Here is a 21,115-nt window from a genome sequence, read left to right as displayed (position 1 = left end):
TGTGTTAATAAACTCCTCAGTTCCTGTGTGCTTGTTAGGATTTAACAAATCTATATTGAAGTCACCACATGGACATCCTGATAGTAAAGAGTTAGTCGAGTAGTTAGTCCAGTAGTCCAGCCTGGAAGTAACAAATGCATGGACAAGTTTTTCAGCATCACTTTAAGACAGGATGCTCCTGATTTTTGCAATATTGCGCAGGTGAAAGAAGGCAGATCTAGAGACTTGGTTTATGTGTGATTTAAAGGACATATTCTGATCAAAGATGACTCCAAGGTTCCTCACAGTAGTACTGGAGGCAAGAGCTATGTCATCTAAAGTAACTATATGATTAGACAGCAGATTTCTAAGGTTTTCAGGCCCAAGCACAATAACTTCAGTTTTGTCAGAGTTTAGAAGTAAGAAGGTGCAGGTCATCCAGGCCTTTATGTCTTTAAGACATGCTTGAAGTTTGACCAACTGACCTGATTCATTTGGCTTCATAGATAAATATAACTGAGTATCATCTACATAGCAATGGAAATTTATGTTGTGCTTCCTGATAATATTGCCTAAAGGGAGCATGTATAAAGTGAAAAGAATTGGACCTAACACAGAGCCCTGTGGAACGCCGTGACTAACTTCAGTTTGTGTGGAACATTCATCATTAACATGAACAAATTGAAATCTTTCTGATAAATAAGATTTGAACCAACTTAGCGCAGTTCCTTTAATCCCAATAACATGTCCAAGTCTCTGCAGTAAGATGCTGTGATCAATGGTGTCAAAAGCATTCCCCAAAAGTAATTCCCTAAAAAGCCTCCAGTTAATCCAAAATGCTGCAGCCAGAGTACTGACAGGAACTAGCAAGAGAGATCATATCTCTCCCATATTAGCTTCTCTCCACTGGCTCCCTGTATCACAGAGCTGCACAAGGCTGGCTCATTTTTACATCAGTTAAATGGTGGAAGTAGTTGGACAGGCTTAGTGTTTGGATCAATGACTGATTCTCCATACGCATGAAGTTGTGCTTTATGTTCTAAACCTGTCTTGATAAGTGTAGTTGAGCTGTTTTCAAAATCATCACCGCCCAGATTTTAATAACTTTCTTACTTTAGGGTTACATTTCTAAGTTGTCTTGCTCTGCCAAGTTTCAAGGGGGAGACTCGTGCTTCAAGTAGGCCTGAGGAGGGAAAGCTTTGCGTTTTGTGTGCTTATTAGATTTTCATAATATGGGAGGCCTCCCAGCAGGGGAATTTATCCCGTCCCTCAATGTATTATCGCTGCTGTGGGGACACGTTTAGCAGTTTCGTGGGCAGATGGGATTGTTGTCAGAGCTCTATTGTGCAGTAGCTGCGATACCAACCAGGAGTATGTTTTAGGTTCATGGGAGGGAGGAAGCCTGGCAGAGACAGACGGCTCAGACTCTAAATAAGCTCTGAGCCGCTCACTTTTGGGTGTATTTGCCTTGTTTTTCATGAGGTGATGACTATGGAAACTATCGCTCACCCCAACCGATCAAGGCAGTATGGCTGCCCACTGGGAGTCGGGGTCTGTTGGAAGTTTCTTCCTTTAAAGGGAGTTTTTCCTCCCCACTGTCACCAAGTGCTTGCTCAAGGGGGCTTTGTTGGGGTCTTCTTAATGATGATGATGATGATGATGATGATGATGATGATACTAAGGTTGAGAACTTACTTTGTAAATTGTCCTGAGATGACCTTTGTTGTGATTTTGTGCTATTCAGATTCCTGAGTCAAAGGTTCAGGTTTTCTCTCTCCAGCACCAAGGACAGCGCACGTTCTCACTTTATAAGCTTGTTTCTTTTGCTGAGAGAAGGTGACCAAACTTCCTTCAGAAATCCAGCAGGTAAATTTTGCTTTTAAAAGAACAAACATAACATTCAATATACTGTATAACTAAGCTGCGCTAACTTAAATGCAACGTCTTCTGGTAAAGTTGTAGCAGGAATACATAAAGTTGGATTTACTGCAATAAACATTTTTAAAATTAGGTACATCTACATACATCTATGTTCACCTAAAGCATTACATTGACTGCTGGTTCTGTTTTTACAGGAAAAGTATGTGGCTGTAAAACATTTCACTTAACAGAATGAACAGTTGGCTGAGGACTATGAGAAGAAGGTGAAAAAGCTGATTTTCAGTTTCATACAGTTCTGTAATCAATTCAATCAAATCAATCATCATCTGACAGTAAAATATTTTGATTTTTCATTTTTATTTGAATCCAGACACAAAATGCAGCAAGAAATACAAGAACAATTTCAATGAATAAAATAAACTATCAATCTATTTATGCACTGAGACAACAGACTAGAGGGAGCACACTGACTGTACTTTCTATGGCACATACCGATTTGTGGAGGGGGCAACACTAAGGGTGTTGGAGGTTCCACCCTGGTCATTAAGTCAAAGATGTAACAGCGAGATCTTACAGGTTGGTTGGAATGTAGACAACACATGGCCATTGTACTGTAAATACGAAACAAGTCGAGCATCTTATTGCACTGGGAGCTACTGAACATCACCCTTAAGTAGTGGAAAACAAGTCAGAGCTGGCTCTCAACAGGAACAGGGGAATAAATTAGGTTTTATTCATTAAAGCGGCATCCCAAGATAAGGAAGTCAATCAGTCAGAGTAACTCTTTTTTTTTTATAGTATGTCATTTCAAATGTAAGATGGAATGGAACCACTGGGCTATATTCAAGATTACCAAACTGTTTCATTTGAATTTGTACACTAAATGTGACGATACAGCTCTGTCAATACATTTGTGATTTTATGACAAAGTTGAACTAAAAATCCTGCAGACCCTGGCCATTACTTATACAACCATCACCATTATGACATTCCTGAGCACAGCCCAGAAAACCCTTGACATAAACTTATCAGCCAAGTAACAACTGTCACAGCTCTGTGTGTCCTGAACAGGTGAAAATCTGATGTCAGCATATCAAAACAGTGTATACAGCTCAGACACATAAGTAATACCACTTCAGATTGTCTTTCACAGTAACCACTACAACAATGCTTCAAATACACCTTTATTCATTAACATCAAAAATAACTATTTACATTGTTGCTTATACATTTCATATTCGAAAGATATTTTTCTCTTGAATAGTAAAATACTTCAGTCTTGTGTTCAGGCTTACAGTTAAATGCTCTGTTATTGACCTAGGTCTAGTATAAGAGTTCTGAGGGTCATGCCAAGCCAGTCTTGTGTGTTGCAGCCCAATAAAGCTAAGTAGCATTTCATTAGATATGAGATCAAACTGTATGAATTGATTAATTGCAACTGATAGGATCATGATTATATTGAATATCCATAGTCAGATTATGTAAAAATGCAGTCAGAGGCTTCAATTGTACATAATTATTAACTGCAAAAGCTTTGTTCTACAGCAAAAGGACAAGATGAAATGGACAATTTCAGCAACAGCTAAAGGTGTTAGCTAAGGTTTCACTTGTAAGCAAGACTCTGTGTATTACTGGCTGTTGTTTACTGCCTGCCTCTTTATGCAACCAGCTTCACATTAACATAGGGCAGCCAGACTGTACAATAACAGCAGCAGCATGTTAAGAGCTTAGAAGTAGTAATCCAGAGCTGAGTCACCATGATACTGGTAAAATGCTATAATGGGTTTACCGTTAAAAATAACATGGAACCAACTAAGATTACTGTATGTATGGCACATCTTTACATCACAAAGCAAATGAAAATATGGAAGACAGCACATAAACTCTATGAAAGCAATGAAATTCACAGCTGTTGATATGCAGACATTTTATCACAGAAACAGAAGAAATGGGACCTACAGGCGTATAGCCATGTTAGTTTCACACCTCACACTTTCAGTTTGACGCGCTCAGGGGTGTGAAATACCTTTTTCAGACAGAATTCATGATCTAAACCTATTTTGATCATTTTTTACATTATGTGAAGATGAAATTCATCACCGTCCCAAATTTCACACCGATCACAAACCTGCTGGATTGCGTGCATGATCACAGTTACAGCAGAGTTATGCAGGTGAGTGTGTTTGAGAGAAAAACATGACAAGGAAGACATGGTGCTACTGTACATGTGAGAACAGGATGGAGATGGTTGTAAGTGTTCTGTGTTGTTTATCTGTGCTGTTGCTAAACCATTAAGGCAACTAGGTGACATCCTTTAAGTTAATCACCCAGATCCTCTTATTTATATTTTCCTTTTTCTAAAAATAATTTACTTTTATTTCAATAATCATTTTTGTTGAAGTCTTGGTTTGGAACAGCATTTGTTAAATGGGTGTGTCTGGTGTGTGGTTACTGGGCCTCATGTCCATGTTCATAAATCAATAATTTCACTGCTGACACTGGCAGAGTCATCATGTCGGCTGACCTCTAGGTAACTCCGTGACCCCACTGGCCTCCCAGCCCTCCCCCTCACTCTCTCTGAGTCCGGAGTGATGAATGGCCGTGTGTCATCCACTCCATCCTCCCCGAGATGTTCTGTTGATGTTCTCGAGGGATGAAGTGATACAGGGCAGGACACTGATGAAGGGACATTTCCCAGCCCGTCCCCAGCAAACCTGTGTCCCTGATGGGAAGGTGTAGGGGGAGCAGTCACCTGCCTGCTTGGTACACTGCTGAGTATGCTTCCCCCCAGTGGCATGGAAGACTCTGTCAGGGCCTCGCTACTCTCAGACAGCAGCTGAGGATCACTGTTCCTGCGGAGCCAGGGCCCCTGGTTGACCCCACAGCTGGGGGATGGGGATAGTAATGTTTGGTTTAAAGGATGAAACAGGCTGCCTCCTCCGAGCAGGTGTTCCCTGTGCAGAGCCTCATCAATGCTGCGGGTCAGGTCAATTGGAGAGGGAGGCCGCAGATCAAACTCATAAAAAGACAGGGAAGTGTCCTTATCGTGATCTAGACTGCCACTGACTGAGTGCCGCAGAGGCCGGCCCAGTGTCTGCAGTCTCAGCAGGGAGCTTGTGGAGCCATCAGATACACCCTGTTCTGCAGGGTGAGCCCTATGGTTGCGTCCCGTGTTGTTCTCCTTGATGCAGCGTGACTGGACAGTGCCCTGCTCATGGTTCTGGTTCCTGATCAGACTTTTACTGATGTCAGCTCCAGGACGGTCCTGGCCAGCCCAGTTGTTGGGAACCTCTCCTGGTCCTCCTCCTCCTCCCACCCCATTGCTGTCAGACTTTTTACAGGGCTTCCCCCTCAGGCTCTGCACTATCTTGGACCAGCAGGTATGTCTTTGAGTGGAACCTACAGATTGACCAGGGGATGGCAGGGCTCCCATTGCTCTGCCATCTGGTCCACCCTCTTCCCTTCCCTGGCAACCTTGAGGCCTCCAGAACACCCATGAACCCAGGAGTAGGAGGAAAAACCCCCAGGCCAGCTCCAGGAGTCTGGCCCAGAAGTGAACCAGCCACCATCCCCAGTTGAAGTGCGTCCAGTCCCCTAGCAGTCCATAAAGCCATAAAGTAGCATGAATATGCAGTCCACAGCACAGTGCTCCCAGAACTGCACACACTGCCAGTACTCTCCCCAGAATCACACCTGTCCTCCTGCTCCCAGTCCAAGCCTTTCTCCTGGCCTCTTCAGGAGCATCGGGGTTGGGGATGGGCGGGTAGCGTATACGTGGAAAGACATGGCAAAGGAAGCCCAGACAGAGAGCCAGGCCCCAGCACAGGGACAGAACCTGCAGGGTGACGGGTACCACAGCGGACAGGGCTGGGGAAAGCAGATCCGCTGCCAGCAGCAGAGTGCACTGCAACACAGCCAGCACAGCCACCAAAGGGGGACGCTCCATGGTCGGAGGCAGCACACATACTTCTGCCACCCTTAAGGCCAGCAGTGCAAGGGCTGCCTGTGTCCACACCAGCAGGTGTAGAGGCAAGTTGTAGAGGGCTGTAACTGCCGGACGAGGGAGGAATTTCCGTGTGCCATAGGGGTCGATTAGAAAGAAAGCTGCCCTAAGGCCTCCGGACAGTAACAGCAGACCATTGGCGAGTGTAAGAGCACCCCGATGAGGACAGTTTGTGTTGGGAGACAGTGTGAGGCCAAGAGCAGCTCCGGCAAACAGTAGGAGGAAGAGACTTGCTGAGCCATAGACATGCAGCTCCCAGGCAAAAGCCAATGTGTGGCTCAGGTCACCCCAGTCGAGAAGTGTGCCATTAGGGGAGGAATTGATGCTGGGAGATGGGGCTGGATTAGAAGTGGAGTAGGGAGCTTGATGAGGATGTCCCAGGAGAATGGAACGGTTTCTCTGACCAATACCAGTCTGATACGTGGGGCCATACCTCGTTCGGTTGGCTGGTACAACACCAGTGGTGAGGAATGAAGAGGTCCCTAGAAAAAGAGAAATAAAATTTTAAATATATAAATTCAAAATAGTACTTAATAAGTAAAATATTACAAATGAATATTCCTTCCTCAATTCATACCATTTAAATGAAATATAGAGGAATACTACAAAAGTACTGCACATAAAATACTATTCACAGCCACTAGAGGGGTGTAGTTTACCATCAAAGTCATAAACCTGAATTACTGGACCCTCTCAGATCTAGTAACTTGATCAGTTCTCCACAGTCACATTGTCCCTGGTCTATATATAACATAAATGTGATGACAAGGTCTAATCAAATTAGTGAACTTCTACTATGCCAATAACTTGTACTATACTTTAAAAATCTGATTTGGTCTGCATCAGTTTCTTCTCTGCTCTCTCTCTGTGAGTGTCAGGTAGAACAGTTTATCCCAAAATATGGCCTAGTATGAATAACAAACCTAAACCAAAGATGGTGTTGCTTTGTACAGGTAGAAGTGTACAAATGACACATCCCATATTCAAAAAGACACTCCCGACTGCACAATGCAAGGCACAAAACTCAGCTAATACCATTATACAGGGTGGAGAAAATGTTTATACATTCAAGCAAAAGTCTGCTTAGGTTTAGATAATAATTCTGAAAAGCTATGCATTTGTGTTACAGCTAGATAATAGCAATCATAATATGACTTGAATACCATGCCACCTGATCATCCACATTATATTTATAAACAAATCAGACATTATGCCGAGTAAAACTGTGTCTTAATTGGATTAGATTATGTAATTAACAAGAGCATTTATGTTACATAACATGGCACAGCCTCACAATTCTACAAAGATGGAAATCTCTCTGTTCAAATTGTCAGTATTATACAATACATAACTTCATGGGACAAGACAAGACCACAACAATGAATCTCATTCTTTCTCATGCCTACACATACTTCTGTTTGTTCAAGGCACTCCGCCTTATTGGTCTACACAAGCCTGAAACCACCCAATATAATCACTGAGAGCTTTGCGAGCTACTCAGCTGCAAAGATTTCACCATAATTGAACAATAATACTAATAAAGAAAATATTTATTATATGTATTATTAAAACTGAAAGCATTTTATAGGAAGACAATAAAGATGTAGACCATAATGACTCGGTCACAGATGAGGAACTAAGAAACAGTTGCAGCCCAGGGACATCTAGAATTACTTATAAAGAATTGTTTGACACACACTGAACTTGATGGATGGTGGAACAACATGATCAGTGGTAAAACACTCAATCCATGGCACATTGGAGGACATTAGGTCTGTCCTCACCCTGTAGGAGACACCCATAAAGCTGACACACACTGACTAATGACTGACTCCAGCATGTGTTTCACTTTGTCTCTCTCCCTCACACACACATGCACATTTCAGTTTCATACTCACATAGGCAAGCACGACATCACACACTTTCTTATTTATATAAAGGTATGTTTTACTTTCTTCCCTCAATGTTATTTTCCATACAGATCCAAGATTCCAGATGTGCTGATCACATTTCACAGCTGGAGACATTTAAACATACCCCTATCCTTGAGGTTTCTCTATAGCACAGTAACACACTGCTTACATATCCACATGCTGCAGTCAACTGAAAAATAAATATCGTATCCCACTTCATTGAAAACACAATCATGTTTATGGCCCAGATACAAATGTGGACAAATACTACACTTTATGCAGACTGTTCATACTTTCAGTGACCTGCCAAGGAGCCTACTTGAAATATATAAATGTGGTCAAGGGATAGGAAAGCTTCAATGTTTAAAAGTCATTAAGATGTTGTTCATGTGCCCCATGTGTCAGTTTTCTATTTTCCTCATCTGCCCTCCCTTCACCCCCTTCTCTGTGCATCTGGTTTTGATTACCTCCCCAGCTCCCTGCATTACTATGCCTGTACCGTTCTTCTATCACATTTTCACCCACTACTCTCTCATCTCTGTTCCCAGCAGTCTCTTTTCAGAACCTAACTCTTCCCCTTGTTGCTCCCTCTGCCCACTTGCAATTCCAGCCGCCCCCTCTTCAACCCTCCCTCTTACCTCATACTTTCTTCCCTCTCGTGTCTACCCCACACAGCTACCACCTCACTTTCCATGGAAAAGTGTCTTTGCTTTTTCCCTCCTGAGAAGAGTTTTCCAGATTGTTCCAGTAAAAAGTCCCAGCTGCACAAATAACTCCATTTTAAATGATTAAAAAACTACAACTTTAAAACTGAATGCAAGATCCTCATCTCTTACCTGTTCTTGATGTAGTTGTGCTGGCTGTATTCCTTCCTAGTTGTGCCGTTTTGTTGGGTTTATGTGTAGTTGTAGAGGAGATTCTCACAACCTCCTGTGTAGTAGTAAGCAGACTATAAACAGACGTGGCCACTTGCTCCATAATGGTTTTTGAAAGTGAAGTGTTCTGGCTTCGACCAGCTGCCTGTGGTTGTTTATGAGTAGGCCCAATGGTGGCAGTTATGGTTTGGGGTATTGTCACGGCAGTGGAGCCCTGCTTTGGAGTAACTCTGTCGGTGGAAGAAGTGTTTGCATTCAGTTCACCTAAAATGGTGGAAAAGACACATTTGTGACACGGTGTAAAGATTTTGACCTAAACAACACATTACTGTCACAAATATATATTTGATTTCTCACCTGTTAATACAATCCGAGGCGTTGCCTGTGTGACCACATGGGACACAGTTGCTCTGGTCTGCGTTTGTGGCGTCATAGAGATGTTATTAGCTACTGGCAGCACAGAATGGTGGGGCTTCTCCACGTGACTGCCCTGTGGTGGCGTCTTTACATCCAAAATGCTAGTCTGTGCCTGAGGCCGATACTGTGCCATTTCATCACCAACCGTTGGAAGAGGAACAGGTGAATCCCCATTCACAAGCATCACTACTGGCACACTACCTGATCCTAACCCCTGTGAATCAGCATCCTCTGTCGTTTTAACTGAGCCCACCACTGTGTTTTTTGCTGTAACTGGCTTACTGCTAGCAGGTTCTGCAACAACAGAAGAGGGCAACGTTGGCTGAGGTGGAGTTGAGCCTTTTGTAGTAGTGTCTCCCTTTGCAAAGGCCCTGCTGAATGCTAAACTAGCCGTGTCGGTCCTTGGCCTGGAGGCAGTCGGTTGAGTTAAAATTGGCCCACTGCTGAGATTCTGTGTAGGAAGAGCAGATATAAAAGAAGGAGCAGCCTGTGGAGTAGGACGGGTTTTTCTTTTCCCTTGTTGCACTGTATTTGTCAGTCTGTCACGAATTGTAGGTCTGATGGGCACATCACTACGCCCTCTAGGAGGCAAAGAGGGCGAGAATTGAGCTGTCTGCTTGGTTGTGGGGGGTGAAGAATTAATAGAGAAGGAGGAGTCGATGATGGTCTGGGCATCTGAAGAATGGAAGACGAAGAGGAGGAAGCCCAGGAAGAAGAGGGGCTTGGCAGCCCCCCAGCCATAATCTGCATCTGTCAGTGAGGGACTGGTCCCTATGCCCGTCTCTGTGTCTGTCACACCATCCTTCTGTGCTTCTGTAGAAACAAACAAGCTTTGTGTAAACACTATGCAATAAAAGAAGCATGAATGTATAAAGCATTGTGGATAAGTAAACATTACCAGAGTCAAAGCCAGTCAGAGCCAACCCACCTGGCCAATAAAGCTGATTCTGATTATGATATCAAAAGGAGGCAGAAATCAGTTTAAAACCTATTTAGGTTCAGCTCAATTCATGAATTCTGGTCAAAATGTCTGTTTATTTAGTAATGGTTCATAGCTTGCACAATAGCATAAATGTAAGCCATAAACTTGTGTAAATCTCTAAGAACTTGTGATCATGTGTAATGTAAGGAGTGCATGCTGCAGCTTTCTGATTCACTGAGCAGGTTATCAAAACTCCCACAAGGTTTCAGCAACATGACACCAACAGACACACAGGGTGTGGTTAGGTGTATGCTTTCAGAATACATGGCACATATGCTGACACACACAGATAAACACTAAAGACAAGAGTTCAGCATGTAAGTTATACAACCAGTTGCGCAATCAAAATGGCCAAGGAAAAGCTCCAAAGGAGTCACAGATGGTTTCATTCACTGGCAGATGGACACATTAATGCTCTTCCACACTATCTCTGCCATAAATTCTCTGGATGAATATGACTTTCTTTCTCTTCCAAAGCCCTTAGTTTTTGTTAAGAGCAGCAGGAGTCTCCTTCCTTTTCTGCTAGTTCTGTTTGAGTCATGGATGCCAGGAGCAGGCAGCTGTAACGCAGAGTGCAGTGAAGCTCAGAAAGCCCAGTGACACGTAGAAGCCCGAAGACCCCTGAGGATTACACAACCTACGAATCATCTGGTGAAGTTAGCTGCCAGTCGCATCCCCTCACCATGCACTTTTTACCAAAAAACACCCACTTTCTTTCACTACTTCCGCCTCTGCCTTGCGTAAACCTCCTTTGTTCACATCAGTGTCTACCTATGACTCACAGTGGGAGATGGCCTCTGGGAGCAGAGTCAGGATTATATTGACACTGAAGCTCCAGCATTAGGAGGAAAAATACAGAAAACAGAAAGAAATGCCTATGGGGGAGTTCATTCTGCTGCTTATGACTCACCTAAAGCCCATCCACAGCCGCAATGTCTAGTTCTCTAGAAATGACTGCAGCTGCACAGCACAGTTGGCATTCTGTGTCCATGAGCACATGTAAAAACAGGAGTAATCTGTGTGAGTACAAGGAAAACATGTGTTTAAGTATGTGTGTGGGCACAAGGGGTCCGTCACCTAGCGGGAAGTTACAGAGCATACGTACAGTAGGTATGTGAAAAAATGTAGATAAGTGCTGAGAACATGCTGTTTTGTTTCCCTGTTTACCAGATGTTAGTTGTGTTAAGCAAGACCAGTTGTAGAGAAAAGCTCAGGAGTGCAGTAATGTAAGTGAACTATATCTCAGTCACCACCCACTCATATTAGCCTCAGTGTTTATTTTCTTTCCTCTCTTAGCCACCTCTTCTGCTCTCAATCTGCTCTGTTGGCCAATCCATTCTCTGATTAATCCCTGCTGTCTGCTTTTCTTTCTTTTCCTCCTGCCCCCATTTCACTAGAATTATCTCAAGATAGTCCTACAGCATGTTCCTAGGGGAGGGTTGAAACAGAGCCCTGAGGATAGAGAGATAAGTGGAAACTCAGGAGGTGGATGCAAAAATGTGGAGATGAGCAGTGATGGATGAGCGGAGAAGATGGAGGAGACGCAGTGATGGTAATAATGCTGACAGTGACAAAGGGAGGGGACAAGAATTTGAAGGGAATATGTGATAAAATTAAGACAAAGAGAAGTGTTGAAGGCTGGAACTTTAGAGGAAGTGGTGGAGAAGAACATATGAGCAAAATAGGAAGAGTCACAAGGAAACAGTGTTTTAGGGTTAATGGGCTTGTTATGGGTCAAGCTGCAATATGGCAGTGTGTCAAGGAAGGCGTGTAGAGAAACTGAGAGAACTTCGCTTTTCCTCAGAAGTTTACTGGCAGGTGTGCAGTCTGGCAGCTGCAGATAAACAACTTGACTACTGAGAAATGGTTTTCAGTAAACATACCACTACCTAGATCCAAAGTAATCAATCCAGTGTCAGTCAGTTGATGTGTATATATGAACTTAGCTAGTAGAGACTAATGAGTCTCACAAGGAATTTAGCTAAATATGCTTTTGTGAAAGGAGGGAAACACTCTGCTGCTGTGTTTGAAATGCTGTCAGCATTAATCCCATTTCCACACATAGCCTATAAGCACAAACACACAGTAATGGTTCCACAAAATATTTTTCTTGACTGGATTTTGACTACAAGTTTCCATGAGTGAACTAATTCAAATGGAGTAAACTGAGGCAGACTGGCAGCTCTTTAAACAGCATGAATTTCAGGCTTAGAACAGGCCCGTTGGATTTCATTTCTAGCTAAACACTGATCAAATCGGTGTAATCAGCTGGATTGGTGTTTGGCGTGAATGAAAAGCTGGATCCTCTCAGCCCTCGATCCCTGCACAGTGCATCCCATATTCCTTCAACAGTATGTATAATACAGGCACACACACACACACAAATAAGACAGCACATCCCTCTGTGCAGGGGGAGAAAGCAGGTGGGTGCACAGAGCATTTTTATCACATCCAGCCCCTTGGGGCTGAGGGACACATCACTCTGTATTTGATTTGCCATAGAGAGTGCATGCTGTGCAGATGTCATCACTCTCACTGGCACAATGAGCGGGAAATGCTCATGGATAATAACCAATAGTACAGAAGCAAGCAACGATCTGAAGATTAAACTCTTGCACACAGCATGGACCAGATTGCACAACTACATGACTCAGTACAATAACAGCTGTTACAAATTAGTTAATCATTTCAGTAGTGAAGTCATGTCTACACTAATGTATTAATATAACTGTAACTTAATATAACTTATATAAGGAGCCAGGCAGGTGGGGTTGGCTGAGTGGTCCAGTTTTTAGTGAATCTCTGTCTCTCTTTCAAATGTGCTCTCTCTCTCTCTCTCTCTCTCTCTCTCTCAGATTTCTGTCTGGCAGTGCAGAAGTTCCATTAATTTCAGTGAACCTTTCCAGACATAGTAAGTCTGTGGACAGAAGGATCTGTGTCTTTTCAACAAATGCTAGTTAAAAGTACACTTGTTCCATTACAGCTGGGTATAAACAGCCTCAGTACCTGAAAAAATACTTTGAAAACTGTCAAGTACTAAAAGATGGGACTGAATAGCCAGTCAGATTTGCAATCTTATTTACTTGTTAATCTTCCTCTATAGTTTATGTATATCTTGGGAAAACGTCTTTTGTCAAACATAATAAAATATTTTGTAGGAAAATGTTCATATTGCTTGAAGTAAGGCACAATTTAGGTATCACTACCAAAACTCGGGTATTATGTTCACATGATCACATCATATCATTTAAACTAAGCAGCCATGTGAGAAAAACTGTTCAGATCAGCTTTCAAGCTGGGAATCTCCCATTTGGTGAAAAGAACTGCAGGGCTTATAGCTGGCAGTTACACAAAATAAAATTGAATAAGAACATTAATACAATTAAATGTAACTACTTTTATTTACTATTACTTTTAACCACACTGTTTGTATATGTTTCACTTGGTAATGAACTGTTACAAATGCATAAAATGATGAAGAAGTTACTTTAGTCTGTTTATCTGAATCCTTAACATGATCTGATGATGGTGCTAGATAAAAACTCAGGAAATCCCCAAAGCTGTTACAATTCATCCTGAGGGAGGCATGAGTGTGTGTACACAATGTAATGGGAATCCAACTAATAGTTTTTGGGGCATTTCACTCAAAACCACAAGTGTGAACTTATGGTAGCATTAGAAGAAAAGCTGGAGGATCAACAAAGTCATTAGGATACATCCTCTGGGGACCACGAATGTCTGCACAAAATAAAAGGGCTGTAGAAATATTACAGCCTTGGCCAAAGCATCACTGCCAACTCTGCTAGCATGGCTGAAGATTCAAACAATATCCAGTCATAGTCTTCGTCAGTATGAATAGTGCATAAGATTTCAAGGCCATGTCATGTGCTTCCAAATTACATCAGCTCACTTGTAGTATCCAGTGTCATGGTGGTTCACTGATGAGCAGGACGTAGCCAGTTGGTTAGCGGATGATGCCAATAAACATGAGTAAGACAGGAAGAAATAACAGATGCAAAACTTTGAGAGAGGAACCGACAGTAAGAATTGGATCACAAGGTGAGAGGATTACTGTAGCAGGGTTTCTACAGAAACAGCAAAGATGTACAGACATAGAAAGTCAAGAGAGAGAGAGGATTAGTAAAGAGTGATAGAGAGAAAAAGGAGTAGGAAAAGAGAAAGAAGAGACCGGAATAAACTAGCACAGAGCTGTGTGGACCTCCACACTGCACAGGTTCCTCAGTTAACTGTTAGGCTACTGCTCGCCCATCAGCTTGCCATACATGTGTAACTTGTTTGTACTGTGCCCTGGAGGGGGAGACGTGAGACTGTGAAGCAGTGTATGTATTTGAATTTGTGTCTACATGAGATAGAGAGAGAGAGAAAGAGAGAGGGGAAATGGAAAAGGGCGTATATGTGGTTATGTTGGTATGCGAGTGCTGGGGTGGGGGGGTTGCTGGTTTGACCGTTAAAAATTCCACACCTTGAAAAAAATCTATAGATTGCAAACAGCGCCCACAATGTCTTCTTGCTCCTTTTGATTACAGCTACCACACTGCCATCATTTTAATAAAACAGGCACATAATGCTGCAGTTTAAATGAAGTAGATAGGCACTATATTAAGAGATACACATGCTCTTAACATGCATTGCACATTCTGCAAGAGGTTTTCCAGGCAAGGTCACCCAACTTCTGGACCACTGCCTCAGCTGTCCATTAAGTTCTTAACACAATCCAAAGCTTGTTAAAGATGCCCCTCTCATGACACTCTGCTGCCTGGGAGGCTGTCAAAACTCCAGTGGGGCAACTGACCACACAGGGAGGTCATGCTATATGGAGAGAGGAGGCTCTAGAACCAATTGTGGACGCTTTTGGTCACCAGCTGAAGCTGTCCAGCATAAAAGCCCTGAGCCTCACGATATCTTTGACTGATGGGCCTCAATGCGAGCCACAGATCAAACGTCTAAAGGTCAGCCTTAAAGGGTGAGGCATTTTTGACTCAACCACACACACACACACACACACACACACACACACAAACACAGCCCATGCACAAAAACACAGGCTATGAATATTGACATATGGTAGGAGACCATGCAATGACAGTTTACCAGAGAGCTAATGATGTCTACACAGATTCAGTGAATTATTTTGACCTGAGTCTGCTCAGATGTCTAAATTAGAATGGACTCGGTCCCAGAAACACACCTTGAGAAATAGTAAGATGTTGTATGGCCACCACTGAATTTACAGACTGCATGTACTTGGTGCATATTTACAACTATAATAAAATATAAAAATGAATTAACTTTCACATAACCAAACATTTCAAGAGCCATGAAAGAGGTCACAGGATTAATAAACAGAAATTGTATAAGAACATGTCATGCCCAGTGGTTAGTGGACTTTACTGATATACTATCTTAGGTTATACTTATTTTCCACTTCTGGGCTGTCTGTTCCGGAAAGTGTGTCATGAACTGCTGTTTACTGGAAGATAGCATTTAACTGGCCTGCCAGTTTAAAAGTCTCTCTGCCAAAATATGTGCAAATATCTTTTTACAAGATAAATCATTCAAGTAATCTATTTATAGGCTACTCATTACTATGGCACGCACTCGTTTGACAATGTTCTGTGTTGTTACACCCTCTGACTATTGCAAAAACACAATTAAAGCTGCCAGTAAATATCTTGAGCTCCTAAAGTGGATAGGATTTTTTGTTTTGTCAGCTGATCCGGGTGTGTTGTTTTTCTTTTTATTTCAAGTCGTCTGGCAGGGCTCTGCCTCCAGCAGCTCTGCGCGCTCAGTGAGATGCGCACTGGCGCGGCGTTCTCCCTTTCTGTCTTCTCCCTCTTGTGGATGCGTTCAAATGGTTAATGAGTAACAGGTGGATCCAGATTCTCTAAGTGTCACCGCCTACACGTTGAGCTTGGACATATACAGTACAAACACACATACACAACATGCACCTGCCAGTGGGCAAATTACTCCACTTGTTACTGTTTAGCCAAAACGCACACCATTATTTCCACTTTCTAGAAAGTCAAGACATTTCAGTTTCCTGGGATAATTGTTAATCTATAGGTTTAAAAGAAGCTGGTTAGGTCACCCGTCTGGTTGAAGCCTGAAGCCAGGACTAGTTTTAAGCTGTTTCTAGAAATGAGGTCTTTAAGGATCTGAGTCCACTTTATGCGTAAAATGCGACTAAATAGGCCCAAATCAACAACCAAGTCTATGCTTGAGCCACTCCTCCCTTAGGCCACGTTAATATCCATAAAGTAGCATGTTGCAATAAGTAACCAAAACTAGGGTAGTGGGTTTGTAACGTTCACAAACATATATCTTGGTTATGGGATCAAAAACTCTAAGGTTCGACAGAGGGGGCGACTTGATGCTAGACTGTTTCAACCAGACTGGCGTTGTTCGTCACTGGTCACGAAAAGCAGTAACGGCGTTACTCTGTACGTTACCACTAACATGATGGATAGAATTAGTCCAAACTGCAGCGTGGTCCTGCGTTCCTCTCGACGGGACTTCTTATTTCCAATAACGCACGCAAAATAACGTACACAATGAAATGATATAAACGACAGGTAAAAAAAAATGTTACGGTAAATCCCCAGTGTGCTACATTAACGTTAATTGTCCGTAACCCGAACCAACCGGAGACACCGCATGGACCACTGCGCAAGGTATCGCCGCATAGCAGCTGCTTTAAGTCCACACATTTCCCACAAACATACCTGTGGGTCTGTACGGCTCCTCTCTGATGGCGTCCCCTGCGGCAGGAAATGAGAGATAGGACACAGTCCAAGGTTCACCTCTGATTAGTCAGAGGATAGCAATACCGGCGGTGGAGGTGAAACGGTCCTTTATCGACCTACGGAGAGGCTCCGTCCAGAAAGTCTTGTACCGCTGTCAGATCTCTGGACATGAACTAGCAAGGAGACGTACGCCCCCTGCTCCATCTCTCTTCACATCGCTCACTCCTATTTTTTTCTCACAAGCCGATAAACACAATTGCCTACCTACGAACCAACCGCCCGGCACGTCTGTTACGCAACAGCATCGGCTTGAGTAGGCCTATTATCAGAGTAGCTTAGACAGTGCCCAGTGGACATGTGACGTCACTAGTGACATCAACACACAACATGCAGTGTCACTATCCAGGTTCTGTGGTTTTTCCTCAGTTATATAGCTGTAAATAAGCTGCTATCTAGTGAACTGGAAGGAGTGTCATGTGGACAAAGGTGAGGAGATACCTGACATTTCTGTCTGATGCAGCAGCAGCAAGGACAATACTCTGGGAACAGAGCTGTGCATGAAATTCTAGCCTCCCTCTCTTCTCCTGCCCCCCAGCCAGGGTTTGCAGAGAAGAGCAAGCCACCCTGAGCCAAGATGATACTGTTTCCTCATGCTGCGCCTTGGCTCTTTGCCTCCTCCTCATCCCCCACCCCATTCTCTGTCTCTTTTTCACAAACACAACAAACACACTCTAATTTGGACATGTCACTGTGGCTGCAGCTCTGCCCTTATTGAGCCCAGAAGCATGCATAGTTGACAAAGGACAATGATTTAGGTACGCTGCATACGCTCAGCTTGGTTAAACTGGCATTAACTAAGATTTAGCACAAATTCGGGTAAATCAAGTAAAAATTGGCTACAAGTGTTGTCTAGTCTCAGAGACAGGGCAGGAGGGGCAAGGTGGAGCGGAAGGAGAAGAGGAAGGGATACTGCTTGAGTTTGTTTTTGACTCTCACTTCACCCTTAACAGTCGAAACTTAGACAGAGACGTTAGTTAATGCAGCTTTAACAATCTCACTCTCACTCTCACTGTTTGTCACTTTCATTACATTGTCTGCGCTTTACAGCCAAGTCCTAAAATAACTTGTGCAGCTTAGGGGGTTGTTCTAATGCCATTACATTACTACTGAGCCAGCAGACATGCATGGATAGGAGGATGGTAATCACATTATTGTACATGGATTATGACTAATATTATATAGGTAGGGATACGTGATCAAACCCTGCATATTTCAAGTCACCCTGTAATTCAGTTTATGAGCACATGTAGGCATTTTGTGTGTGTGTGCGCTAGTATTCAGTGTTTATCATATTTACTGTTGTCCAGTGCTGTTGCTGGAACAGTAATCAGTGGCAGATGTCTTCTCCATTGTTAAACAGGCATTTATTAGAATGAGGGAGAGCTCAGGGGCATCCAAAGGCCTGTCCCAGTTTTCAAGTGTTCAGAATTAGTCTTAAGACGAGTGCTCATGCCCATTGTTTTGACAGGCAGTTTACTGTCCCATTACTCACCTCTGTCCTCAGCCAGACTGACCTATTTTGACAAACATGTTTTAATTATACAAGTTATATAACTATAATTTTTCTTATCACTGAGACTAAAATAATCCAAACTACTGCATGTTTACATGTCCCACCAGTGGTGACAGATCTACTCAGATCCTTGTGCGAAAACAAATACCAGCATACCGATAGCAAAAGTAATAGCACAGTAAGAAAATATAACATTACAAGAAAATATAATCCTACTTATCCTAATCCTACTTATGTAAAAGTACTTAGGTATTATCAGCTTCAGGTACTTAAAGTATCTTAAAATAAAAACAGTGGTTCTGCAGTATTTGTTCCCTGTGACTGATTTATTATTATAAAGGGCATTATTAGACTGTTAGTAGTGATGCATCAATGTTTAAGCAGAATATCACTGTTACAGTTGAGATGGAGCTGGTTTTAACTTCTTTATATGCAGTTAAGTAGTTTAGTACAGCGGCTGAGAGACTCTGAGCAGGACCCCTCCCAAGGTAAACATGAGAGGCTGTCAGATGATTAATGGAAGAGGAAAAAGTAAAAAAAAAAAAAAAGATTTGGAGCTGCAGATTTTTACATACTGTTTTGAATGTTAATGCTTAATTTGCAAATGAACTAATAAATATAAGTATCAGTATATGTTTAAACTGTACTTAAATACAGTACTTGAGTAAATGTACTTTCAACCCTGTTAGCATGTTTGTAACTTACAATAAGGGAAGAGAGGAGCTGCTAAATAAACACACGTTTAAAAGAGAGGGTATTAGCTGCACTCACACAACATACACCAAGACGGCACAAGGATCTCATCCATCCCACACCCATATGTACAATGGGTAGCATTTCTTTGCCATCTTTGTCCAGACATGTGGTAAATACATTCCTCTCTGTCATTTGAATTTTAACACTGAAATGAAATTTAACACTGGAGCAGCGAGAACTGCTTCTCCCTCCCAATCTATAAGGCACTGAACCCTAATCAACAGCCAGTCAAGCAGGGATCCTATCAGATAGTACAGCCAAGACCTTCAAAAGCTTAAGATCTGCCAGCTCGCCCTCACTGTGGCTCTCACCCTCACCCACTGATTGTCTAGACACCAAAGAATAATCTTCCCCTTTCAGGGCCCCAAAGGCAGACTTCTGTGTGGGGACTGTTCCCCCATGGCTGCCTTCAGTAGCATTGGGTTTCACCACATTTAAGTTTAATCAATATAACTCTCCTTAAATTTTATCCATCTTCAGAACTGTATCAAATTCTGCTATACAGTACATCTGTTACTATTCAACAATACTAACATCCATCATTTTAAGTAGAAAACAAAGTGCTGATGTGCATGGAGACCATTTTTGGGATCACAGCAGAGAGAACACTACACAGATATGAAGACAGATAGTTTTTAATTAAATGATAAAACAATAATAAAATAATCATATTTTATCCCCTTGACAAATAGTTTTGACATCAAAGACAATAGAAAAAATATAAAGTTGTCAACTGTCAGAAATGACAAATAGATTTGTACTTTCAGTATATAGCACTCGTCCAGGCACTTAAGCGAACTCAAAGTGCTTTACAATATTTGCCCAGTCACCCCATTCACACACACAACTGGGGTTCAGCATCTTGCTCAAGGACACTTCGACATGTGGGTTGGTTAAGCCAGAAATCAAACTGCCAACCCTCCTGAACCACAGCAGCCCCCGTTTATTATTATGAGCTTACTCAACTGTGTACCTGTACACAAACTCCATTTTTACAGCTTGTATACATATATGATGTACTGTTATTCCTAGTAAGCATCTATGCAAGTCCAGGGAAAGACTTTATATCAAAACAACATGATATGCAGGACCGTAGATACTATACTTGCACAAACTGTGTACAGAATACTACCAGGCAGTACAGTAACCTATACTGCATGATATTGTCATGTCTGTAGCACTGTTATCTCAGGGTTTATTAGGCCATTGTGGACAAATTTGCAAATCAATGAGCAGGGCTGCTTTGTAGCTATAAATCAAATTTTTACATTTCATTTCCCCAAAACCAGACAGTCCCATGTGTTTTATTCATCAGGCCACACATACTCACACTTAACATTAAGCCCCTCACACCTCTCTAACTCGCCTACCACCTCTGTAATAGTGTCACCCAAAGATAAATACTGTACAATCTGCCTGCTGCACATCTAGAAATAGACAGAGGTATTTTCCTTTTGCTGCCCCCTGGTGTCTTTAGAAAGTAATGACGGCCTGTTAGAGAACAGGTGCATTGGGAGGCCTTTCAACTGAACAATTCCTGTGGACAAAACACAAGGTGAGACCCATCTCTTACATAATGCACAGGCCACTGTTGTGTTGTTTTGGTCTTTGTGTGTCAACTTGCATGCACGCATGGCCTTTATTTTAAAATCTATGCCTCCACTTCAAGTGCACTTTCACCTATTACACTCTTCTGTGTTTTTTCTCTGTCTTTACTGTTTTCTTCTTCAGTGTAACTATGCCCTAAAGCTGGGCCCCAGCTTCTGTCCAGCTCAAGTGGAGTGGGGACAAAAGCTGACTCACGTATTCATTAACTCACATGGCTGCACACTCGTCCACAAATGAAACACTTGTATGAATATACACACATGCACACACACAACAGCTACATGCATGATGCACCTGTTCTCTTATGCCTACACATCTGAAAATGTTTTGCAAATTATAGCAAGAATGAGCCAGTCATTCC

General features: G+C 42.4%; 1 protein-coding gene across 1 annotated transcript; it reads right to left on the bottom strand.

Annotated features, from left to right (window-relative positions):
• Positions 1–2,230: 2,230 nt before the first annotated feature.
• Positions 2,231–9,793, bottom strand: LOC109951125 (proline-rich transmembrane protein 3). Its single transcript, XM_020585427.1, has 3 exons — positions 9,009–9,793; positions 8,613–8,915; positions 2,231–6,345 (listed from the first exon to the last, which is right to left on the bottom strand). Exons 1-3 carry the CDS (start codon positions 9,250–9,252, stop codon positions 4,331–4,333), a joined length of 2,562 nt encoding a protein of 853 aa, XP_020441083.1. The 5' UTR covers positions 9,253–9,793; the 3' UTR covers positions 2,231–4,330.
• Between the last annotated feature and the right edge of the window lie 11,322 nt (positions 9,794–21,115).

Source organism: Monopterus albus, unplaced genomic scaffold (genome assembly GCF_001952655.1).
Source record: "Monopterus albus unplaced genomic scaffold, M_albus_1.0 scaffold365.1, whole genome shotgun sequence".
Classification (NCBI taxonomy): Eukaryota; Metazoa; Chordata; class Actinopteri; order Synbranchiformes; family Synbranchidae; genus Monopterus; species Monopterus albus.
The sequence above is the reverse complement of the archived record's forward strand: the minus strand, read 5'-3'. Positions and strand labels throughout refer to the sequence as shown.